The sequence below is a fragment of the Denticeps clupeoides genome, chromosome 4 (assembly GCF_900700375.1).
Source record: "Denticeps clupeoides chromosome 4, fDenClu1.1, whole genome shotgun sequence".
Lineage (NCBI taxonomy): Eukaryota > Metazoa > Chordata > Actinopteri > Clupeiformes > Denticipitidae > Denticeps > Denticeps clupeoides.
The window spans coordinates 796115-821341 of record NC_041710.1 but is presented as its reverse complement, the minus strand read 5'-3'; the positions used below and the strand labels follow the sequence as shown (position 1 = coordinate 821341).

Here is a 25227-nt window from a genome sequence, read left to right as displayed (position 1 = left end):
CAACACTGTTATACACAAACACACTACCATACCAACACCGCCATACACAAAATTACTACTGTACCAACACCACCATACACAAACACACTACTGTACCAACACCGCCATACCCCAAACCACTACTACACCAACACCACCATACATGAACACACTACCGTAACAACACCGCCATACATACACAAAATCAGTACTGTACCAACACCGTCATACACAAACACACATAAATTCGATCACCGTCATACATGAACACACTACTGTACCAACATCACCATACACAAAATTACTACCGTACCAACACCGCTATACACAAAATCAGTACTGTACCAACACCGTCATACACTAACACACATAAATACGATCACCGTAATACATGAACACACTACCGTACCAACAAAAGCATTTCACTGCATATCATACCGTGTATGACTATGTATGTGACAAATAAAATTTGAATTTGAACACCACCATAAGCAAAATTACTCCTGTACCAACACCGCCATACATACACAAAATCACTACTGTACCAAAACCGTCATACACAAACACTACTGTACCAACACCGCCATAGATACACAAAAACACTACTGTACCAACACCACCGTACACAAAATTACTCCTGTACCAACACCGCCATACATACACAAAATCACTACTGTACCAAAACCGTCATACACAAACACTACTGTACCAACACCGCCATAGATACACAAAAACACTACTGTACCAACACCGCCATACATACACAAAATCACTACTGTACCAAAACCGTCATACACAAACACTACTGTACCAACACCGCCATAGATACACAAAAACACTACTGTACCAACACCACCGTACACAAAATTACTCCTGTACCAACACCGCCATACATACACAAAATCACTACTGTACCAAAACCGTCATACACAAACACTACTGTACCAACACCGCCATAGATACACAAAAACACTACTGTACCAACACCGCCATACATACACAAAATCACTACTGTACCAAAACCGTCATACACAAACACTACTGTACCAACACCGCCATAGATACACAAAAACACTACTGTACCAACACCGCCATACATACACAAAATCACTACTGTACCAAAACCGTCATACACAAACACTACTGTACCAACACCGCCATAGATACACAAAAACACTACTGTACCAACACCACCGTACACAAAATTACTCCTGTACCAACACCGCCATACATACACAAAATCACTACTGTACCAAAACCGTCATACACAAACACTACTGTACCAACACCGCCATAGATACACAAAAACACTACTGTACCAACACCACCGTACACAAAATTACTCCTGTACCAACACCTCCATACATACACAAAATCACTACTGTACCAACACCGTCATACACAAACACACTACCGTACCAACACCGCCATAAATACACAAAATCACTACTGTAACAAAACCGTCATACACAAACACTACTGTACCAACACCGCCATAGATACACAAAAACACTACTGTACCAACACCACCGTACACAAAATTACTCCTGTACCAACACCGCCATACATACACAAAATCACTACTGTACCAACACCGTAATACACAAACACACTACCGTACCAACACTGCCATACATACACAAAATCACTACTGTACCAACACCACCATACACAAAATTCCTCCTGTACCAACACCGCCATACATACACAAAATCACTACTGTACCAACACCGCCATAAATACACAAAATCACTACTGTACCAACACCGTCATACACAAACACTACTGTACCAACACCGCCATAGATACACAAAAACACTACTGTACCAACACCACCGTACACAAAATTACTCCTGTACCAACACCGCCATACATACACAAAATCACTACTGTACCAACACCGTCATACACAAACACACTACCGTACCAACACCGCCATACATACACAAAATCACTACTGTACCAACACCACCATACACAAAATTACTCCTGTACCAACACCGCCATACATACACAAAATCACTACTGTACCAACACCGTCATACACAAACACACTACCGTACCAACACCGCCATACATACACAAAATCACTACTGTACCAACACCACCATACACAAAATTACTCCTGTACCAACACCGCCATACATACACAAAATCACTACTGTACCAACACCGCCATACATACACAAAATCACTACTGTACCAACACCGTCATACACAAACACACTACCGTACCAACACCGCCATACATACACAAAATCACTACTGTACCAACACCACCATACACAAAATTACTCCTGTACCAACACCGCCATACATACACAAAATCACTACTGTACCAACACCACCATGCAAAAAATTACTCCTGTACCAACACTGCCATACATACACAAAATCACTACTGAACCAACACCGTCATACACAAACACACTACTGTACCAACACCGCCATACATACACAAAATCACTCCTGTACCAACACCATCGTACACTAACACACATAAATACAACCACCGTCATACACTAGCACACTGCAGTACCAACACTGTGATACACCAACACACTACTGTACCAAAACCGTCATACTCTAAAACACTACCATATCAACATCATTATACACTATCACACTACAGTACCAACACGGCCATACACTAACACACTACTGTACCCCCATCAATGCAGTAACATATACAGTAAATATCATCTTTTTTATATGAATGCTGCATTATCTAAATATTTGTATAATAATAATAATATATAACATAAGTTACTACACATATTCTATCCTTTGTGTTTTAGTGACAGCAATGGCAAAATGACATTAGTTCTAATAAAAGACGTTATCAGCGAACTGTGCTGAGAAGAAAACCGACGCTACAGCCACCCGAGTGTCAGCATTTTCTGCAGATTGCAACTCTATCCCTACTCAAACACACCTGAGGTGTAAATACAAAGAGCAACGGAGAATGTAGAAGGAGGGACGGGTTAGTTCTGGTGAAGTGGGGCGAGACCAGCCACATCTTGAAGCACCACTGCTGCCACATTTCCAGCACTTCACTTGTGCGTTATGCAAGTTTACACCAGGGAGGCCAATAATTGACAATCGCTAACAGCAGAACGCGGGGTAGAGGGTTGTGAGTGGCCGGTAATAATTGGAGCAGACGCCCACCGGCCCGGTCCCCGGGGACGGTAATCCGAGATCTTGTTTCTGATATAATTGTTAGTCAGAGAATTTCTGCATGGCTGGCTCGGTCAGAATCCCAAGCTGGTTGACAGTGCAAGGCAGTTTAATAGAAAAACCGGTTGCTGGGCTTTTTATTTATTTTTATTCCCCCTGTTTTCAAGCGCCGATCCCGGAGCCGCATCTCAACGGGCCAAACGACGATACCTGTCGCTCATCATCTCTTCTTTTACCTTCTCGCCCGAGCAGGGGACAGTTCATGCAGCGGCGTAATTGGACCCTCACCTGCGGCAGACAACTCACTCACGCTGCCGAGCCGCCGTCCCTCCGTCCCGTCCCCTTCACTAGCAGCAGATCCATAACAATGAAACAGGTGACTTTCATGCTGCTGTCAGGAATGATCTAATTTTAGCTGGGTGAATGATTGCAATTGGCTTTGCCTCATCAGATAATTAATCTATGTCACCATTAATTGGAAAAGAGAATAATTACCGGCCATGTTGACAGAAATTCTACACTTCTTGGGATCTTGAGATCTAATTACACCTCCTAGAGCCACGTGACCTTAACTAGTGGTTAGTGTACCTCGGTAAGCCGAAGCTAGGCCACCACTTTCACTTTCGCTTCGTGTTTACCCCCTCCTCCTCTTCCCCGTCTCCTCTGAAAGCTGTCTCCCTCAATCACTTTTCAATATTCAATCTTAATTTTGTGGAAGTTTAGCATTTTCAATGAGCTGGAGATGAATGATTAATGAATACATTTAAATGCTTCATTTTGTCCATGGATCATTAGTCAAGTCCTTTGTGGTAAGGACCTGAGTGGAGGAGTGAAAATTATTGAGACATTAGCCTGAAGCAATCCAGGGGTAAATAGTGTGCACAAAAGGATGTTGTGTTCGCAGTATCCACCGGAGCCATCCGCCCTGGCGCCCCCTCGCCCCCTCGCCCCAACTTTCAATTCCACGAAATTCTCCTTTTTCATTTCTGTCCTCTCATCTGATGCCAAGGCACCTCGGACATTCGGGGGAAAAGTTTTCTCAGATTGAGGCAAACGTTCTTCTTTGTCGTTGGAGACGTAACTGGTGACCAGCGTGGCGATGCATGTAATGAGATGTTCTTCCTTGTGGATGAAACCATGGCCCCCCTCGACAGCGCTGCGCATAACGAGTGTATCAGCGCATTACAACGCGGGCCTTCTGGAGACGGAACGCGATGGCAGTTGGCACAACAGCATGGAATAATTGGACAGTGAGGATCCGCTTTGTTGGTGCTAGGTTGTTGTACTGGATCCGTCCTGTTTGTCCGTGGCAGGGTGCTGCATTGTAAATGGAGCGGCGAGAGAGTTCTCCTGTAGTCGTTACTTGTGTTCTTATTCCTGGCCGGACATTTATATCGGTTTGTCATGCAACACCATTTGCTGCCTGAAGCCCCGCCTACACTGACCAGGAGCCAGCTGCAATTCCGAGAATTTTGTGCAGGTTAAATCAAACGTCTTTATTCGGATGTTTATTCTGTGTGCATTTAAATGTGCCTATAAATGTCGGTATATTCACCACAAATATATTGGATGGTCTATATCCAATTTATTATTATTTTGACCCAAACACAAGCTGTATCAATAACTTTTTTGTCATTTTTTATTATTGAACCAACTCTGTGTACTTACCTGCAAATTGTGAACTTATTAAACGGTTTATACCGTGTCGTGTTGTAAGAGCTATTCACTCCATCCCTCCTCCTCTGAAACCCACTCGTTCTGCCCTCTCTCCCCTGTCCAGTCTGGCCACCCACTCGCCGAGCGGCCGTATATCAGCGCAGCTCCCTGCCACGTTTTGTGGAGGAGGCCTTTTAATGCTGCAGTGGAATGTAGGGCATTTGCCGTCTCCACTAATAAAACCGACCACTCAGCCCCCTCAACCGAACAAGTTCCACAAACTCTCACGAAGCCGCCACACAGCGCAGCGTAGAAAACGCTGTCATTTCCCGTGCCGGATAGCGACCGCCCTCCTCACTGTCAGACGCCGTGTATCTGGGCACGGGCGTCCCGTGAAGGATGGGCCGTCTGGCTGCTATCTTTTACGGCCTGTGCAGCAATATTTTAAATTAAAACACTTCCCGGTATCATTCATCTGCCTCCCCTCTCGCCGATCCATCCTCCAAATAAATTATGCCCGGGCTGCTACACGACGGGCATTAAAACCAGCGGGCAACATGCATCAACGGCCATACTGCAGTACAGTACGGTGGAGATGCTCCCGTGTGCATTATTTACACTTCACAGTTCTAGACTCCTATAAAACAATCACCGCTCCGTCACCGGGAGGCCTGGTGTCACCGCTGCATGATTATTTCACTGTAACCCACTGTGGGTACAACTGCCTTTATTGTGCTTTTTATCACCGTGTGTGTTTCAGTGAGGTGATGAGAGACGGGATTAAACCCAGGAAGATCAGGCAGAAAATGGGCTACAGGCAACAGGTAACTGCTGCACTGCTGCGAGTCCTCCTTTCCGTGCCTCCCTGCTCACTTTTCCACTTGCTGTTTTATAGGCAAATGACTTTCGAAATGATCACATGGGTGCTAGTAGCCTGGCGGGTAACACACTCGCCCGTTCAAACCCCACTTACTACCATCGTGTCCCTGAGCAGGACACTTAACCCTGAGTGTCTCCAGGGGGGGACTGACCCTGTAACTACTGACTGTAAGTCGCTCTGGATAAGGGCGACTGGTAAATGCAGTAATTGTACTTGTACATCACTCGAGAACCTCCCTCCCTCCCTCCCTCCCGTTATTATATCACTGACCACCTCCCAACCTTCATGGTCATTTCTGGGGATGCGTGTGTGTACGTTTAGTAAAAAAAAAAGACATTTTTGTAAACCGTTCGGCTCAATATGAATCAAGTTCTGCCAGTAGTTCATTTCTGGGTTTATGAAATTTGATTTGAGCTTTTTCCAGATGATTCTACTGGAAGGTTCTCCTGTCAGGAAGTGCAGTCGTAACACGGCTTTGCGGGACTCTTGCATTCTCAAGAAGAGGAAGAGTTGTGAGGATAAGAAAGGTGGCCCGATGTTGGTAAGTGATGCCAAAATGTAAAAGTGTCCTCCAGCTTACTTTAGAAATTACAGGCCCATACTGCAGATTAGCCACTTTTGTTTTAGTAAAATGGCCAAATCTTGGTTGGTCAAGAAGCCAAGCCCTGATGAGAAGGGGGCATATTTGGGTGGGTTTAGAGCTTAGTTCTTGAGGTGTGAAATGCAATTGTAGCTCGGCTGCCAGTCTGTTGTAGAAATGTGCCAGTCGTACCGTCACTGCCAAACTATTAGGCAGTGATAATGGAGCTGGACATGTTTCACCTCCCCTGTCTGTACATGAAATTAAAGCAGTGCGATTGGTTATATTTACAATTTTAGATATGTCCTGTTTATAGACGTCCCCGTAATGCATAACTGAATATGGCTGAAACTGACCCGGGTGAAATTGAACAGGTCCCCGTGGACAAAATCATGTGTCGGACCCAAGAGTAAGACAGAGGATCTGGTGACTCCAAAGGCTAATTTAAATCCCATCTTGCCTCATTGACTTCATAACGGCATCGAGTTTCATAGTTCACAGGCTTTGGGCTCATCTGGACCTGACCGTGACACAACCTTCGTCACATGAGACCGTTTCCCCTCGCGCGAAGACGTTGGACATTTCGTGGTTTAAAATTCGCTTCCATTCTTCACCTTTCTTAAGAAGATTCTAGACGAGACGGTTAAAAAAAAAAAAACGGACACAGTCCACGTTTTTCTCCGTCCGTCTCTATACCAGCAGCTGTGACGTTGAATGATTGGTGCAAGATCGTCACTCAAATACATTTTATTTATCAAAGAACAATGAAGGGATCAGAGGTTTCCTCATACGGAACACACAGCGTTGCATCACTATTTATCCGTATTATTTATGATATATATTAAACAACATATGTAACGGTTTATACATATACAAGCAACTGGAGAGCCAGGATCTAGTTTTTTCCCAGAGTCGGGCATGTTAATAGATTTGTACCCATATTTAAGGAAAATTTGCAGTATGCAAAAAAAAAAAAAAAAAAAAAAAGGCAGGAGGATGCAAACAAATTCATCATGAAAATAATGTATGTTCCCAGTGTTTCCACACTCCTTTGATTTCAAAGACATTTATCTTAACAGGATAATAATTTGTGAAAGTCTCTGACATTTGTGTCTAGCTAGCCTGGTAATAAATCTATGGCTTGGAACGTTTTTTAGTTAATTAGAGTCAATCAATCCAAACTTTGCTCACTTACCGGTGTGAATCTGGAGCATAATGAGCAGAAATCAACTCACTGATTGGAAAACACAAATTACATCTGTTAAGAAGGCCCTACAGTACGCACGACGACTGTATTGCGGCCGGCTCCAGGCAAGCTGCTGCTGTTCACCGTGTTCTGCTGCGGTGCATCGGGCCGGATTTGGTGACGTGACCCGTGTGACGTCGCATTGCCTGTTTGTGACGACTTCGTGCCCTGTACACGCGTCCCGTGTTAATTACTGTCACAGTATCCCAGGGCTGGAGATAACGCCGAGCGCACCGGTTCGGGCTCCGCGTTCGTTTCGGTTGTCACTGGAGTGAATAATTGGGAGTGCTGACCATATTAGACACGGAGAATAAAAAAAAAGAAGGAAATAAAACAGGATGCAACCGTCAGAACAAAGGAAGGGGAGAGAAATGGAATTTCACATTCGCCGGACTTACTGGTCGCTGTGGTTTCCATCACCGTGCTAATAATGATCTTTTTTTTTTTACAACTCGTGTGAACAGGGGATGAGCTTGTTTGTTGCTCTCTCTCTCTCTCTCTCTCTCTGGCATGCTAGTTAATTTCTAGCGTTAATTGGCGCGCCGGCAGTGACGTCACTCCTATTTTTCCCGGCCATGTTGTCGGCACCATTTGGCTGGTGGCTTAGCTAATAAATTCCCTCAATTCTCCCAAGAAATAAGCATCGGTCCTGCAACAGCGGCTCCACCTTCCCCAGGTGACCGCGCCACCGCGCCCGAGACCGCTCCACCGCGCCCGGGAGCGCTCCGCCGCCCCGGCCCTCCTCGCCGCTGGCATGGGAGCGCCCGGCACCGAGCTGCTCCCATCTTCTGGTGCTCCTCCTCCTTGTCACCAGTTGTGATGTGGTCTCAGAACAGTTGGGCCACGCTGCGATGGGAGTCTCTCACACACACACACACACACACACACACACTTCCTCTTGCAATACCTTGTCGGTTCTTATGCACCCACACACACCTCAGTCGGGTGTTGAGTTTCATCATGGTGGTGTGTGTGTGTGTGTGCACAGTAAAAAAGTGTAAATATTACACTTACTGTAAGTTGGTTTTAACATTTGGTCCCACTAATTAGAGAAAAATTGACTCCAGTGTTGCTAGTGTCGACTTTTCAGAGTTAATTCAACTCAATTTAGAGTCCGTATGTCTGTGCATGCTGGTACTGGCGGTAAAACACTCGCCTACAAACCAGAAGACCGCAGAGTCCCAGGTTCAAACCCCACTTACTACCATCGTGTCCCTGAGCAAGACACTTAACCCTGAGTGTCTCCAGGGGGGGACTGTCCCTGTAACTACTGACTGTAAGTCGCTCTGGATAAGGACGTCTGGTAGACGCTGTAAATGAATTTAATCCACACTGTGTAGAGCTGAAGCCTCACTGCGTGTCTGCAGAACTCTACACTGACGTCCAACTCTGCTGTTAAAGTTGATTTACTCAGTGTTGTAAATAGGTTTACTCTCAAACGTTGACACTACGCCAGAACTACGCCAGTGCTGTAGTTATATTGTACTGACTTTTAACAGATGTGCCATCTTTTCCAATGCATCTGTACCCTCACATTCATCACATATGGATATTTTTCATTTACATTTACAGCATTTATCAGACGTCCTTATCCAGAGCGACTTACAATCAGTAGTTACAGGGACAGTCCCCCCCTGGAGCAACACAGGGTTAAGTGTCCTGCTCAGGGACACGATGGTAATGGTAGCGGGATTTGAACCTGGGTCTTCTGGTTCACAGGCGAGTGTGTTACCCGCTAGGCTCCCAGCACCCATATTTTTCCACAGTAAAACTGAAATTATAACCATTGTGTGCTGACAACGGTGCGGGTTCTGTGAGTCGTGGTTTTTAAATTAAAATTCTTTTTGATTATTTTGGACAGAAGAGCATCCTGCACTGTGCCACCGTGATAAATTAAAACTTTTTGAAGGCTGCCATACCACACCACTCTTAGTTAAGAAAATATTTTTTAAAAAACAAGATGGTATCGCACCCTCTATGATATTAATATGATATGTCCCTTGATCTGTAAACAGCTGGTTATCTTGCTTTGCCGTGATAAGAGAAAGTGGCGAGGGTTTCCAGTTTGTGAGCACATTTGGGCTGAATCTTTCACACGTCACAAATTGCAGATGGGAAGCGGTGATCTTGAACACCCGACCACGCGTCCGTGACCATCTGACACCTTCCATTTAGGAAAATAATACTTTCTATCTTAGCATACTCCCTGCTGCAGCAGGCTAAAGGAATTATGCCCGGGAGAGCTGACTCCCAGCCCCTCTCCCGCTGCACCCGTTCTTCTTCTCGCCTCCGAGCCTTGACCTGATGCCATCTTTAAAAGATTTAAATTAGATGCTGGCGGACATTTAAAACCGTACGTGTATATAAACGGCTATATGTGCGTGTACACGCTGTATACATGGATCTTCGTGAACTGGCGACTGTGGCTTTTTTAAAAAAAAACGTATTTGATTGATAACTGATCAGGCCCCGGACACAGCGGCTGTCGATATGCAGGCGAACTCTTTCCCTCCGGCGAAGCACTTTTCCTATAGACAGCCCCGGCACGTATATATGTAATATGACAGATAAATATGAGTTGGTATGGCGGTTATAGAGAGAGTTGTAAATCACTGTAGTGTGATTCTGTGTCTCAAAGGGTTTAATTAGTCTGGAAATTCTTTTCTCATCTGATGAAGCTTCCTCCACTCGTCCCTGTAACACAGAGCAGGCGGAAGGCCCCACAGTTTGAAGTCCATTGGCCTCAGGAGACTGAGTTGCTACTCGTAGCTTAAAGAGCTGGAGACGGCCACTTCGTCTAACAAGTCTACTGTAAGTCGAGGGAGACTTGGCTGGGTGGCATATAAAAAAAATAACATTATGCGGCCGTACAGCCAGAGGAAACGGGAGATTTCGCCATAAAAGAACCGTGATTATTAGAACCTGTTTTATCGTTTATTTTCTAACCATGTAAAGGACGGTTGCCTTGTGAAAGTGAAGTGATTGTCAAACGTGTCCTCTGTATTTAACCATCACCCTTGGTGGCAGTGAGCAGCCATGACAGGCGCCCGGGGAGCAGCGTTTGGGGATGGGACCTCGGCGGATCGGGATTCGAACCCACAACCTTCCGATTACGGGGCCGCTTCCTCGTCATTCAGGTAAAACGGTTCCTCTCGGCCCACATGAGAAGCGCCATCAGGCTTGAGGAGCTTGCTGTGACGTTGCAGGCCACCATGTTTTGTGCAGGTGGGTGAACTGGCTTGTGCCAGGATTGAACGTACTTACCATACAACACGCACCCCCAGTTCCCCCGACACCGGACTATAATTGGAGGAATTGTGCGGAATTGTGATCTTTGTACGACTGCGTAAGTAATTACGGAACTCGGTGACAGTTGACGTGGCTCGTGGAACATGACAAGCCATGCTCTATCAGTCCAGGTGCTGATGTGTTTAATGGCCTTGTCAGACACACACGCGTGTGTAAAGATGATTTACCTGTGTTCTGGTTCTGAGCTCCGGGTTCCTGTTTTCATTCATTCACATTTAAACAGGTTATAACGCGGACGGAGCAATAAACAAAGCGACAATGTACATTGTGGGCCATTTATATGGGTACACCTTAATAAAATGGGAATGGTTGGTGACATTGAACACATTTTATAAGTGGTCAGAAAGTTGTAAATAACTCACGAAAGAATAAAGTTACGCACACCATTGTTTTTCTTGTGAAATTACCAATAAATTTGATGGGTCACATGACCCTCTTCCTATTGAAAAAATAAAAGTTGGATCCAAGATGGCCGACAAAATGCCCACTATGGTCCCCACCCATCTTGAAAAGTTTGCCCCCTCACATATACTAATGTGCCACGAACAGGACGTTAATGTCACCAACCATTCCCATTTTATTAAGGTGGATCCATATAAATGACCCACCCTGTACCATTCAAGGAGTTCAGGAGCGCTTTATACCACAGTACACACAGACGTAAACTGAACTTAAAAATCTCTGCACAATAAACGCTTCGAAGTGGCAACATGCTGGTCCGGTTAAACACATTAGAGAAAGATTAAAAGTGGTTCTACTGGCACTTTTACAGGTGCCACCACGTATCTGGTGCTGCACGTGTGACAGTTTTTAAGATACTAGTTGCACTCGTTCTAAAGACGTACACTTGTGACGAAGTACACGCTTACGAAGTCCCGCTGCAGGTTGCAGGAGGACGCGAAGCCTCAACGCAGCGGCATGATGCGGCCCGGAAAGCCAGTCGTCTGCGAACGTCTGTTTTAGGGGGGAATATAGCCCACCGAACCCCCTCAGATTCGTTTAAACCTGACACCACGTCACCAGGACGCCGCAGATGTGGAGCGACAAATATGTCCGATATCAAGATGAAAGACGGAAGAAGTTACATTTCCGCCGTAGCTCCACCTTTTACAGGTTTTGTGAAATATTGTGAGATTATTCATAAACGTGTCATGGTAACAGCAGAGTCCAGACCCTGTTCCGCAATTGGACGTGATCCGGTGTGCATGAACCCATCACGTTAGATTTTTAATGTTATAAAGTCTGGCTGATGTAATTACGAGACGTTCTTTTAACTTATGCTGTTTTTCCACAGGCGTTTGCTAGAGGGACCCCGAAAGAACTTGGCCTTCACCCTCCTACATAACGGCGCCCATGTGCAGCATCATCTGACGACGTGTTCTCATAACCGTATACGACAGTCCATTCTTCATGACCTTACTAATTCGCGGTTTATGTATGCATCGACACACAGACTAATCTGCGCTTCCATCAGCTCCACTCTTGGGCGGCCAAGTCGAACCGGCTCGGTGCCCTTGCGTGCGCCCCGGTTTTATGCATAGAGGACTGTCACAAGTGGCTGTCAAAGTCGCCCCGTAGTTTATGGCGGCGGCGGCGCCGCATTCGGCCCCGGAGCGAAAAGGCACGCACACGGCTTCACTCCCGGGGACCCTTTACTTTACTTTACTCGGCAGACGCCAGCAATTCTCGTTCGGTTTCTATAGATTTTGAGTCCAAAAACTAAGGCCTAACTTGTCAGGAATAGAGCATGCTGAAGCAGCAGCACAGCACACGGTGCACACAGTGAAATTTGTCCTCTGCATTTAACCCATCAGCCTGAGTGCGCGGTGCTAGGGAATTGTTAAGTGCTGGACGACTATATATATATATATATATTTACATTTAAGGCATTTGGCAGACGCCCTTATCCAGAGTGACTTACAATGTATTTTGTGCATGTGTGTGTGTGTGTGTGAGTGTTGGACTCGTCTGAAATACTTTTTGAACAAGTGTGATTTCAGCTGCTTCTTAAAGGTGCCGTTAGTCTCGGCTAGTCGAATGGAGCAGGACAAGTTGTCCCACCATCCGGGGACAACAAAGGACAACAGAGTGGATTGGGACCGGAGACCCCGTGAAGTGGGGATTTTTTAGGCTCCTGGTGCCGTGCCGAGACACGAGGGCCCGGGCCCTTGCCAAAGTTGCTTTGGATATGAAAAGGCTATAAAACTATTCTAACCTCCGCCGTGCATTCAACTCGCGCCCGCGAAGTTGGCTCTTTTTGAAGGACTGCGGGGTTATTTTGGCGACGGAGATTAAGGCAGGGGGGCTTTTTGTCATTTGTGCGAGACAAGCCATTCATCCGTCCAGTTCCAAAAAAAAAAAAAAAGAAAAAAGGAGAAAGAGAGAAAAAGGCCGGTCCCAGAAATTAGCAGTTTCAGCTCAGCAGCAGAGCCGTCGGTCTGTGAAGGCAGAGAGAAATTGACTAATTAGCAATGCGCACTAAAACTTGACGCTTCTCTCCATAACAGCCAGCCAGGCACCCCCACACCCACCCAGCACCCCCTCTTCTCTCTCCCCCCTCTCTTCCCCCTTCCATAGATGTTGGAAATCGCAGTCATTTACGCTCGACAGTTTTTACAATAGCCCTGAGCCATAATTTCGCGAGTCTCTCCAGCATCCGCAGCCCCGCACGGTCCCCCTCCGCCGGCCATGCGCGACCGCTTCTCTCCCCGACCGTGGATTTCCTATTACTCTCGACACGACTCACCGCGCCGCGGGCCCAAGGATAATGATGTGTTGTTTCTTGGTAGCATAATTTGTCACACGTATATTTCTTCTTCTGCTTCTGCTTCTTTCCCCTTCTTCTCTTGCAGAAAGCACAGCTCCCGCTCACACTCGCGCACGAACTCGGGGGGGACGGGGACAGGGACGCGGGCGGCGGCGGGAAATAAGCGGGGATTTCGCGCCGTTATATGAGTGGGAGCCGGTGCGTCGTCGCGGAGCCGCCGGCGACCCGGGGGCTTTAGAAGGGACCGAGAACAAAGGGAGGTCGAGCGGGGACACCCGGGGACCCGGAGCTCCGAACTCAGGTAAGTTTTTTTTCGGGGAGGAAGGGAGGCGTCACGCGTCCCCCACCCCTCCTCCGGATCCGGGCAGCCCGGACAACGACGCTCCGCCCGGGACGATGCCGGATGACGACGCCGCGGCTCCGGCATCTCGGGCGTCGGAGCCCCGGCGGCTCTTTTTAGCGGAAGTTTAATTTCTGCACCTCTCCGCAGGCGCCATGTCCAGATCGGGGGACAGGACGTCCACCTTTGACCCCACGCACAGCGACACCCTGCTGCACGGGCTCAACCTGCTGTGGCGGAAGCAGCTGTTCTGCGACGTGACGCTGACGGCGCAGGGACAGCAGTTCCACTGCCACCGAGCCGTGCTGGCGTCCTGCTCGCAGTACTTCCGGTCGCTCTTCTCCGCCCGCGTGCTGAGCGGCGAGGGGGTCGCCGGGAAGGAGCCGGGCGGCGACAGGGGGACCCCCTCGTCCTCGCCCGACGACAAGCTGCCGCCCGGCGGCCGGCCCATCGGCAACCTGGTGCTGCAGGGCTGCTCCTCCGTCGGGCTGCGCCTGGTGCTGGAGTACCTGTACACGGCCAACGTCACCCTGTCCCTGGACACGGTGGAGGAGGTGCTGGCCGTCAGCAAGATCCTCAACGTCCCGCAGATCACCAAGCTGAGCGTGCAGTTCCTCAACGACCAGATCTCGGTGCAGAACTACAAGCAGATCTGCAAGATCGCCGCCCTGCACGGCCTGGACGAGACCAAGAAGCTGGCCAACAAGTACCTGGTGGAGGACGTGCTGCTGCTCAACTTCGAGGAGATGTGCGCCATGCTGGACTCGCTGCCCCCGCCCGTGGAGTCCGAGCTGGCCCTCTTCCAGATGTCCGTCCTGTGGCTGGAGCACGAGCGCGAGGGCCGCATGCACCGCGCCCCCGACCTGATGAAGAGGCTGCGCTTCGCCCTCATCCCCGCCCCGGAGCTGGTGGAGCGGGTGCAGTCGGTGGACTTCATGAGGAGCGACCCGGCGTGCCAGAAGCTGCTGCTGGACGCCATGAACTACCACCTGATGCCCTTCCGGCAGCACTGCCGGCAGACGGTGGCCAGCAGGTGAGGGGTCTCTGTACCAGGCACATTAAATCAAACCAGTCCAGCTTAGCGCAAGACCGTACCATTATACGCACCGCGGTGTCAAAAAGTAGCGAAAATACAGTAATAAATTCGGAATATTGTATATTCATGATCAGTCACGTACAGTTTACACCAGGCACAATGTGACTCCTGATACGAATATTATTTATTACTGATTGCAGTGCGCTTCGGCACCTTATAAAGGCACCAGACTGGGAACCAGTGGGGTTAAAAAGCATATATTTCAAATAATGCATCAGATATATTCTAAAGGTGTTCCGTATTCTAAATACTGCACTGACATTTCGGAATTCCCAATTCTTTCCCAGTCGTACTCTGCTCACCAGTTCATCAATACAGAAATGACCGTAGTGGTTTTTTCCTTTTTATTTGATGGTTGTTAGAACGTTCTTTTAATCAGCAGATATGGGCAAAGTCATGCATGCAAACAGGAGTGAGATGTGAACATGTGAACATGCACCGCGATGCCACACCCTGCCACGGTTTCTTCTTTAACACCGCGGATTCGCGGTCACATGGCCATCAGGAAGGTAGCAAATCTGATCCTCGTGGCCACGCACTGCACGCGGTTCTTCAGGCACCTCCTGGGTCCACCTCTCGGGACCACGTTGACGGCGGGCCGATCATCTCCCGAGGTTACCAAAAACTCGGCCGGCAATAAATCAGGGTTCAGCTTGAGCATAAAATGCGCGTAGCTGTGAGGCGCGCTCGGGAGCACGTTGCCCAGGGCTGTGGGCTGCGCCAGCGGCCTCGAGTGGGTGCTGAGTGGCTGAGGCGAAGTCACATGGCCGCTGTGGGCCAATAGAGTGCCAACACATGCAGGGCGTGTTGGTCTAGGTTGATGCCACAGCATGGCACCCTTCATGATCATTTCAGCTGCTTCACGGCTAATTGAATTAATATGATTCAGGAAGAGGAATGTCGCCCCGAGACGCGTCTCAGCGGAGAGGGTGTGAGACGGGTAGCCAGCGGCACGTTTGTCACATCTCGGTGACAACAAGCGACCTGCATTCCGATTCAGGAAGCGCAACACTCAGCTTGTTACAGGCCTCAGGGCCACAGAAGCCCCTTTTTATTCTAGTTGTTCTTATGGTGGCCTCTCTCAATTTTAGTTGTAGACTAATCTACGTGTCAAACGGTCATTTTACTTTTTATTAGTCACGTCCAGACTCATTTACATTTACAGCATTTACCAGACGCCCTTATCCAGAGCGACTTACAATCAGTAGTTACAGGGACAGTCTCCCTGGAGCAACTTAGGGTTAAGTGTCCTGCTCAGGGACACAATGGTAGTAAGTGGGATTCGAACCCGGGTCTTCTGGTTCATAGGCGAGTGTGTTACCCGCTAGGCTACTACCACCCAATTGACCACCCAGTCTCATTTTAGTCTACGCGAGTTTCAGTCAACTAAACGTCTGAGCATATTAGTCTTTAAAGTTATCCATGACCATTTTAGTCTAGTTTTAGTCAATGAAAATGGTATTTTAGTTTCATAATTAAAAGAAGGTTTTCTTATTACTATATTATTTTTAACTTATAGACTGAAGAATACTCAACATCCATTCCAGCGGCTGCATTTCTCCCCATGTTTTTCGACACACATTCTGATTTTTTCCCCACTTCATTGTAAAGTAAGTGTCAGAAGGCACTTTTTCTCCCAGACATCTGATAACCCGCCACCAACTATTTATAACCTTCTCCCAGACATCTGATAACCCACCACCATATACCTATAACCTTCCACCATATACCTATAACCCACCGCCATATATCTATAACCCACCGCCATATATCTATAACCCGCCACCAAATATCTATAACCCGCCACCATATACCTATAAACCAACACCAAATATGTATAACCCAACACCATATATCTATAAACCAACACCAAATATCTATAACCCAACACCATATATCTATAACCCACCACCAACTATCTATAACCCACCACCATATATCTATAACCCACCGCCATATATCTATAACCCGCCACCAAATATCTATAACCCGCCACCATATACCTATAACCCACCGCCATATATCTATAACCCACCGCCATATATCTATAACCCGCCACCAAATATCTATAACCCGCCACCAAATATGTATAACCCAACACCATATATCTATAAACCAACACCAAATATCTATAACCCAACACCATATATCTATAACCCAAAACCATATACCTATAACCCGCCACCATATATCTATAAACCAACACCAAATATCTATAACCCACCACCATATATCAATAACCCACCACCAAATATCTATAACCCGCCACCATATACCTATAACCCAACACCATATATCTATAACCCGCCACCAAATATCTATAACCCGCCACCATATACCTATAACCCGCCACCATATATCTATAAACCAACACCAAATATCTATAACCCAACACCATATATCTATAAACCAACACCATATATCTATAACCCAAAACCATATACCTATAACCCGCCACCATATATCTATAAACCAACACCAAATATCTATAACCCAACACCATATATCTATAAACCAACACCAAATATCTATAACCCAACACCATATATCTATAACCCAAAACCATATACCTATAACCCGCCACCATATATCTATAAACCAACACCAAATATCTATAACCCAACACCATATATCTATAAACCAACACCAAATATCTATAACCCAACACCATATATCTATAAACCAATACCAAATATCTATAACCCACCACCAACTATTTATAACCTGCCACCATATACCTATAACCCACCACCATATATCTATATCCCACCACCATATATCTATAAACCACCACCATATATCTATAACCCACCACCAAATATCTATAAACCAACACCAAATATCTATAACCCACCACCATACATCTATAAACCAACACCAAATATCTATAACCCACCACCATACATCTATAACCCGCCACCAAATATCTATTACCCAACACCATATATCTATAACTCACCACCATATATCTATAACCCAACACCATATATCTATAAACCAACACCAAATATCTATAACCCAACACCATATATCTATAAACCAATACCAAATATCTATAACCCACCACCAACTATTTATAACCTGCCACCATATATCTATAACCCGCCACCATATATCTATATCCTACCACCATATATCTATAAACCACCACCATATATCTACAACCCAACACCAAATATCTATAACCCGCCACCATATATCAATAATGCAATACCAAATATCTATAAAGCCACCACCAAATATTTACAACCCAACATCAAATATCTATAACCCACCACCAAATATCTATAACTCACCACCATATACCTATAACCCGCCATCATATATCTATAAACCACCACCATATATCTATAACCCACCACCAAATATCTATAACCCACCACCATACATCTATAACCCGCCACCAAATATCTATTACCCAACACCATATATCTATAACTCACCACCATATATCTATAAACCAACACCAAATATCTATAACCCAACACCATATATCTATAAACCAACACCAAATATCTATAACCCAACACCATATATCTATAAACCAATACCAAATATCTATAACCCACCACCAACTATTTATAACCTGCCACCATATACCTATAACCCACCACCATATATCTATATCCTACCACCATATATCTATAAACCACCACCATATATCTACAACCCACCACCAAATATCTATAAACCAACACCAAATATCTATAACCCGCCACCATATATCTATAATGCAATACCAGATATCTATAACCCACCACCATATATCTATAAACCAACACCAAATATCTATAACCCACCATATATCTATAACCCACCACCATATATCTATAACCTGCCACAAGCATCCTGAAATGTAAATAATGTGCAAACTGAGGAAGTGTATGCGAATATGGAAGACACAGAAAATAATAATAATAATGTGATTAAATGAGAGGTAATAACATCTCGTTTTCTTCAATGAAAAGGAAGAAATATTTTAATATAGCGTTTATTTTGTAAACCTCATTTAGTCTTATTTTTATTTGTCAACAATATTACATGGTATATTTCATTATAGTTATCGTCACATGACCAGCATTTACATTGCATCTCGTTTCATTTCCTTAAGCTCATAAAGGTTCGTTGATGAAGATATTTTGTTAAAAAATGAAAATGAGCACTAATGAAAACAACACTAAGTAGACCCTGGATTGAAAAGTTTATTAATTAATGTCAGTATCCTGCCGTACCGTGTGATAAACTACAGATTCGCATTATGCCTACATCAGAGGCGTGGCCCGCGTCCTGTGTGGGATGCACTAATTTATTTTTTTATATAAGATCAGCGATTATTATTAAATAGCTACTTTATACTTGAATATATTTACTTTGCATATTACCTGTTGCTAGGAAACATCTCCTTGAGTTCTAGGTCAGTCGTTTGTAGAACCAGTCTCCTCTATTTAGCAAATGAATCCTTATAAAAAGCTTTAACGTGATGTGTCCATGTCGTGCTCTTTGTTGTGTGATGGTGTTGAGAGGATTTCTTTGTTTGAGGAGCAATGAGAACATCTCCGTGGAGCAGCGCTGCAGGTAGAACGTCGAGGGAGCCGTGTTCTCTAAAGGTCTGCATTTGTGATCAGAGGAGAATTGGTATTAACATTTCTCTCCATCTGTGAACATGAAATTAAACGATTCTTCTGCGGCTGCTCCTCACTGGAGCGTGGAGCAGCGAACGCTTTCACACCACTGCCCCCTGCAGGCGTGGAGAGGGCCGTGCGGCGTGGCCAGAACCATCTGCAGCGGGCACGTCCGACGTTCAGCGTTTGATCCGGTCTTTTCTGTTTAACCTGACAACGGCAGGATTCGCTCCAACAAGAGGATGCTGCTGCTGGTTGGGGGGCTGCCGCCCGGCCCGGACCGCCTGCCCAGTAACCTGGTTCAGTACTACGACGATGAGAAGAAGACGTGGAAGATCCTGACCAGTGAGTTTCATTCGCCCTGCTTCATCATTGTGGAGCCATAAGTCTGATTTCAAACGTACATTTCGTCATGGCATCACACACACGTGCATGTTTTATATCAAACCAGAGCAACATATTCCTTGGCTTTCTCCCCTAGTGTGAAATTAGTTGTAGATGGATGTGTCAAGAAAATTGATTTTCTTCTAAATATTCTGGACTCAGACTAAAAGCATTGGCATTTAGTTTTTAGGACCAAATAAAGATACATAAGACAAATACAGGAGGCAGGCATTTTTTAGTAATTTTTGTAAAATGTCACAGTATAACACTATTCATAATGTTAGAATATTCCCTTACAGTGTCAGCAATTTAACCAAGGCAGTTTATGGTAAAGTCACTTCACAAAAGCTCCAAATCATGACACATCTGCCTTGTAACTTTATTCAAATACATATTTTTATTTATATTTTCCAAAACGTCCCATTTCATTTACATTTACAGCATTTATCAGACGCCCTTATCCAGAGCGACTTACAATCAGTATTTACAGGGACAGTCCCCCCCTGGAGACACTCAGGGTTAGGTGTCTTGCTCAGGGACACAATGGTAGTAAGTGGGATTCGAACCCGGGTCTTCTGGTTCATAGGCGAGTGTCTTACCCACTAGGCTGCTACCACCCTGGGGATTTCATCCCCATTCTTTTTTTTTTTTTATTAATAATCAATAATCAACAATCTTGCTTTCTGCAGCACGAACATTGCAAACAAAGAATCCTTCAAATGAAATAAAAACTCTGTTGAGTTGGTTAATTTGTTGCACCTTTAGGACCAGAAATTTTTTGTTTTAATACAGAAACTACGATTCAAATGGTTCATGGCCAGGCAGAGGGGCGAAATTATCAACAGCTCTCTGATGTCATTATTAACATTCAGTCACAACATTGCAATGAGCTGGAGCCTGAAATGGACAGCGTTTGATTAAGACATCCATCAGTGGAATTTAGGATGGACCCGATACTTCACAAATTCGGCTTTTTTGGGGGCCGGCTGCCCCCTGCTGGCTGAGTACAACAGCGTCCCATTTGTGGCATTTGGCAGACACGCTTATCCAGAGTGACCGACAACACGCTTAAACGTCGCCATCAATGAAGTATTCGAATTTTTACAACCCTTCCCTGACCGGGAATCGAACCACTAGGCCTGGCCTGTACCTGGACTGGGACACCACACTTTAGACCCGGACCACCGGGGAACAGAAATGTAGACCAGACGCAGGGTGGAGGTTCTGATAGAAGCGGACAGTTCTCCTTGGCTGGCGGTAACGGGTCCGCAGCCGGCACGCGGGCGTTCTGAAACGAAGGCTCCCCATTCGCCGCTTGAGTGGCAGCGCCAGGGACCGGGGAGCAAGTCTCTGTCAATCACGCTGGCGCCCGTGAAGTGGAGCAGGCGGCGGGAATAATCTCCACTCAGCCTCGATGCGAGATAAAACTGTATTATCCGGCCCCCCCCCCCGGGCGCCGAGTCGAGTTAAGATCGGAGAGGGAGGAGTCTCGGGCCTGTCTAATTCTGCGGCGGGCGCGATCCATCAGCCGGCGGCGAGGTGACACGGGAAATGACTGATGGAGACGGACAGGTGGGCGGCGCACTTCCTGCACACCTCCCACCCGCTGGCACGATTAACTTAATAACACTTAATAAAACCCAACTTGTGGAGGTCATCAGCCCTGACCTCACCAGACCTCCAGGCCTGGGCTCTGAAGGTACCTGCTGTACCTGCTATCACAGCACTCATTCCCAGCTGGATCTGACACTCGGATCTGGAGAATATGGAAGCCAGGCTGCTTTCCTCAAACCCTTCTTGAAACCCTTCTTTTGAGGCCGAGCACATTATCTGGCACACGAAGTGTTTAGGTAGGTGGTTCAAGAAAACGAAATGTGTGCCCCTTCAGCAGTGACCATGGAGATGCCGGGGATCGAACCCGGGACTTCATCCCAATGGTCACTTTAAAAATGTGTGCATAGCCTGATGTAGAAATGATTTGGAATGGGATCAGGGTTGGAACGACACACCTTATGGATGGGGCTGATGTAAATCGTATGAATGAGGAAGCAGGGCGTTTCAGAGCTGTCAATCATGCCTGTAGGCTCCTCCCCCTTTTCAAAAACTTTCTAAAAACATCATTCAATTTCATCAGAATACCAGAAATAGTTACACATCAATCAGAAAGTTCTGGGTGGTGGCAGTTAGTTTCTCCATTCCAAGTTCCTGGGGAAAATATGGCGCATTGTCTGTGAAATCCAGGTATGGAGGTGTGTTGGATGGTTAAACAACATGCATTTTACCTTCTACTCCTTCATCCCGTCTTTCTGAAAAATGAAATGAAGCCACCCATCTCAGTAAGCAGAAAACTCTGAATGTGGGGAATCAACAGGACATAACTGTAATCTGCTGATAATGGAGTCAGATTTTGTAATAAAAAGACAGGCTAGAGCATTTACTTCTATATTTATGTGCATGTTTCTGCAGTAATGCCTTACAACAGTGCCCATCACTGCGTGGTCGAAGTGGAGAACTTCCTGCTCTTGTTAGGAGGGGAGGACCAGTGGAACCCAAATGGTAAAGAACAGCCCTCGACTATATGATGATAAATATTATCTCCCAGAAATAGGATCTGTTCATAATCTGACTGTAAATGAAAATGAGCCGGCGATGTTCTCACTTCCAGGTAAACACAGTACTAATTTCGTCAGCCGATACGATCCGAGGTTCAACAGCTGGATCCAGCTCCCGCCCATGCAAGAGAGGTAGGTTCCGTTCCTGCTGAACTGCAGTAGACCAGCTGACGTTGCCAGATTGGGCTGTCTTGGAAAAAAAAAAAAGGACATAAAGATTTGGCTGGTTTGAGATCAGCCGTGGTAATCAATGTGGTAAAGAGGAAGGCATGTTTTAGATTTTTGCATTTTAGCACTTTCTGAACATTTACTGATCTGGAAACTGTCGTTTTTCATGTTCCCTGCGTTTGGCTCGTAGGAGGGCCAGCTTCTTCGCCTGCTGCCTGGATAAGCACCTGTACGTGATTGGTGGACGGAATGAGTCAGGATACCTGTCCAGCGTGGAGGCGTACAACCTGGAGACCAACGAGTGGAACTACGTCTCGTCGCTGCCGCAGCCGCTGGCGGCTCACGCCGGGGCCGTTCACAACGGCAAGATCTACATCTCAGGTCTGTCCTCGCCCAGCCACCATCCCGCAGCAATGGATTAATCATGAATTACAATGTTAAATTATGTGTATATGAATCTATATCTCATTTCAGGAGGAGTCCATAATGGAGAATATGTGTCCTGGCTTTACTGCTACGACCCTGTCATGGATGTCTGGGCAAGAAAACAGGACATGAACACGAAGAGAGCCATTCACGTCCTCGCCGGCATGAACGATCGCCTCTATGCTATCGGCGGCAATCATCTGAAAGGTATGGAGCACAATGAGCCACCAAACTTTATGCTTAAATACAAATTAACTCTACATTTATGTCATTTTTATGTAAATGTGTGTTTAAAAATGCTTGGTCATCGATAACATTTACAGCATTTACCAGACGCCCTTATCCAGAGCGACTTACAATCAGTATTTACAGGGACAGTCCCCCCCTGGAGCAACTTAAGGTTAAGTGTCTTGCTCAGGGACACAATGGTACTAAGTGGGATTTGAACCTGGGTCTTCTGGTTCACAGGCGAGTGTCTTACCCACTAGGCCACTACCACCTTAAAAGTGGGTGTTAGTAGCCTAGCGGGTAACACACTCACCGTCCCCACACACTGCTCCCCGGGCATGGTGGGGACCCACCTGCTCACTCAGGGTGATGGTTAAATGCAGAGGACAAATTTCACTGTGTGCACCGTGTGCTGTGCTGCTGTGTATCACAAGTGACAATCACTTCACTTTATTATTATTATTATGATCTAATTAATGAGGGTTTATCATTATTCATAGTGAATATTATTAATTTACAGCATCTGATTAGGGTTGAAGTTATTGTTCTAGAAGTACAATTCAAAAATATTCACAAATATTCCACAAATTTTCACACATTGATGCCTCAAAGGCATTTCAGTTATCAGGATGTGGAAAACTGGAATATGGACGGCTCATTTCCTGTCTCTGTTGCTCAACTAAGCAGGATTCTCCCACCTTGATGTCATGCTGGTCGAGTGCTACGACCCCAAAGGAGACCAGTGGAACATTCTCCAGACGCCGATTCTGGAGGGCCGGAGTGGCCCTGGCTGCGCCGTCCTGGACGACAGCATCTTCCTGGTGGGGGGATACAGCTGGAGTATGGTGAGTTTTTACTGCTCACAACATATATTCTTATTCTAGTCGTTTTTACTCCAGCAACTAGTTTTCATTTTCATATTTCACGCATTTATCCGGTTTTAGCCCGTGCGGGTGGGTGTGTCGGGAGGCGTGGCCTCGAGGCGTATTCACATTAACAACATTTCTTCCCGACAGGGAGCGTACAAGTCCTCCACCATCTGCTACAGTCCGGAGAAGGGGACGTGGACGGAGCTGGAGGGGGAGGTGGCCGAGCCGCTAGCCGGTCCGACCTGCGCCACCGTCATCCTGCCGGCCTGCCTGCCCTTCAACAAATAGGAACTTCGGGAGGAAGTCTGATCGGCTCACGTCAGACCATGAAGTCACCGGGGGTGTACAGATTATTTTTTTACAGGTTGGACAAGAGCACTTTCTTTACCACGCGTGGAGGGGTTGAAAAGTCATCACGTCGTAATTCTGAGCTTGGGAACGGTCCGTGTCGATATTCAGCAACTCTTCGTGGTTTTTATTGCTTTTTCGTAAAAAAAAAAACAACAAAAAAAACGACCCCACAGAGAAGCACGCAGACTGTTCATCCGAGCTGGTCCCGCTCTCATCACGTCTGTATTCTGTATTTAGTGGGGAGCGTCCGAGACGGTTCTTTTTCTGACTCCCATGATGCTGTGTGTGTTGTAGAGTAGGGAAGCGCTGTTTAAATACACCTGCTTGTTCAATATTGTTGCCGTACCTGGCGTTTTATAAAAAAAAAAAAAAAAAAAAAAAATGAACTCTGGTTACGTTTAAAACTTTTTGAAATGGCATGAGGACATCAGTCTAATTTTTGACCACTTCTTGGTTGTACAATCAAAAAAAAAAAAAAAAAAAAAAAAAAAAAAACCACCTGTAGCCATGTGTACCAGTGGCCTAAAGTAAACAGAA

General features: G+C 46.0%; 1 protein-coding gene and 1 long non-coding RNA gene across 3 annotated transcripts; both read left to right on the top strand.

The window, feature by feature from the left end:
- Positions 1-10639: 10639 nt before the first annotated feature.
- Positions 10640-12196, top strand: LOC114787655 (uncharacterized). Its single transcript, XR_003749434.1, has 3 exons — positions 10640-10655; positions 10744-10864; positions 12122-12196. It is a non-coding gene; the product is annotated as an uncharacterized LOC114787655 (long non-coding RNA).
- A 669-nt stretch (positions 12197-12865) lies between these two features.
- On the top strand, positions 12866-25072 carry klhl14 (kelch-like family member 14). Of its 2 annotated transcripts, XM_028975330.1 has the most exons (9): positions 12866-13895; positions 14085-14967; positions 19876-19997; positions 22503-22592; positions 22702-22780; positions 23007-23197; positions 23291-23449; positions 24155-24315; positions 24487-25072. In XM_028975330.1, exons 2-9 carry the CDS (start codon positions 14090-14092, stop codon positions 24625-24627), a joined length of 1821 nt encoding a protein of 606 aa, XP_028831163.1. In that variant the 5' UTR covers positions 12866-13895; positions 14085-14089; the 3' UTR covers positions 24628-25072. The 2 variants fall into 2 exon arrangements, with proteins under 2 accessions (XP_028831163.1, XP_028831164.1); XM_028975331.1 differs by lacking the exon at positions 12866-13895 and having other exon boundaries at positions 14090-14967; positions 24158-24315; positions 24487-24627.
- Positions 25073-25227: the final 155 nt, after the last annotated feature.

Coding starts and splice junctions, on each gene's coding strand:
- klhl14 (XM_028975330.1), top strand. CDS start 14,090: ATGTCCAGATCGGGGGACAGGACGTCCACCTTTGACCCCACGCACAGC. Junction 22,781..23,006: donor CTCCCGCCCATGCAAGAGAG/GTAGGTTCCGTT, acceptor TTTGGCTCGTAG/GAGGGCCAGCTTCTTCGCCT. Junction 23,198..23,290: donor CGGCAAGATCTACATCTCAG/GTCTGTCCTCGC, acceptor ATCTCATTTCAG/GAGGAGTCCATAATGGAGAA.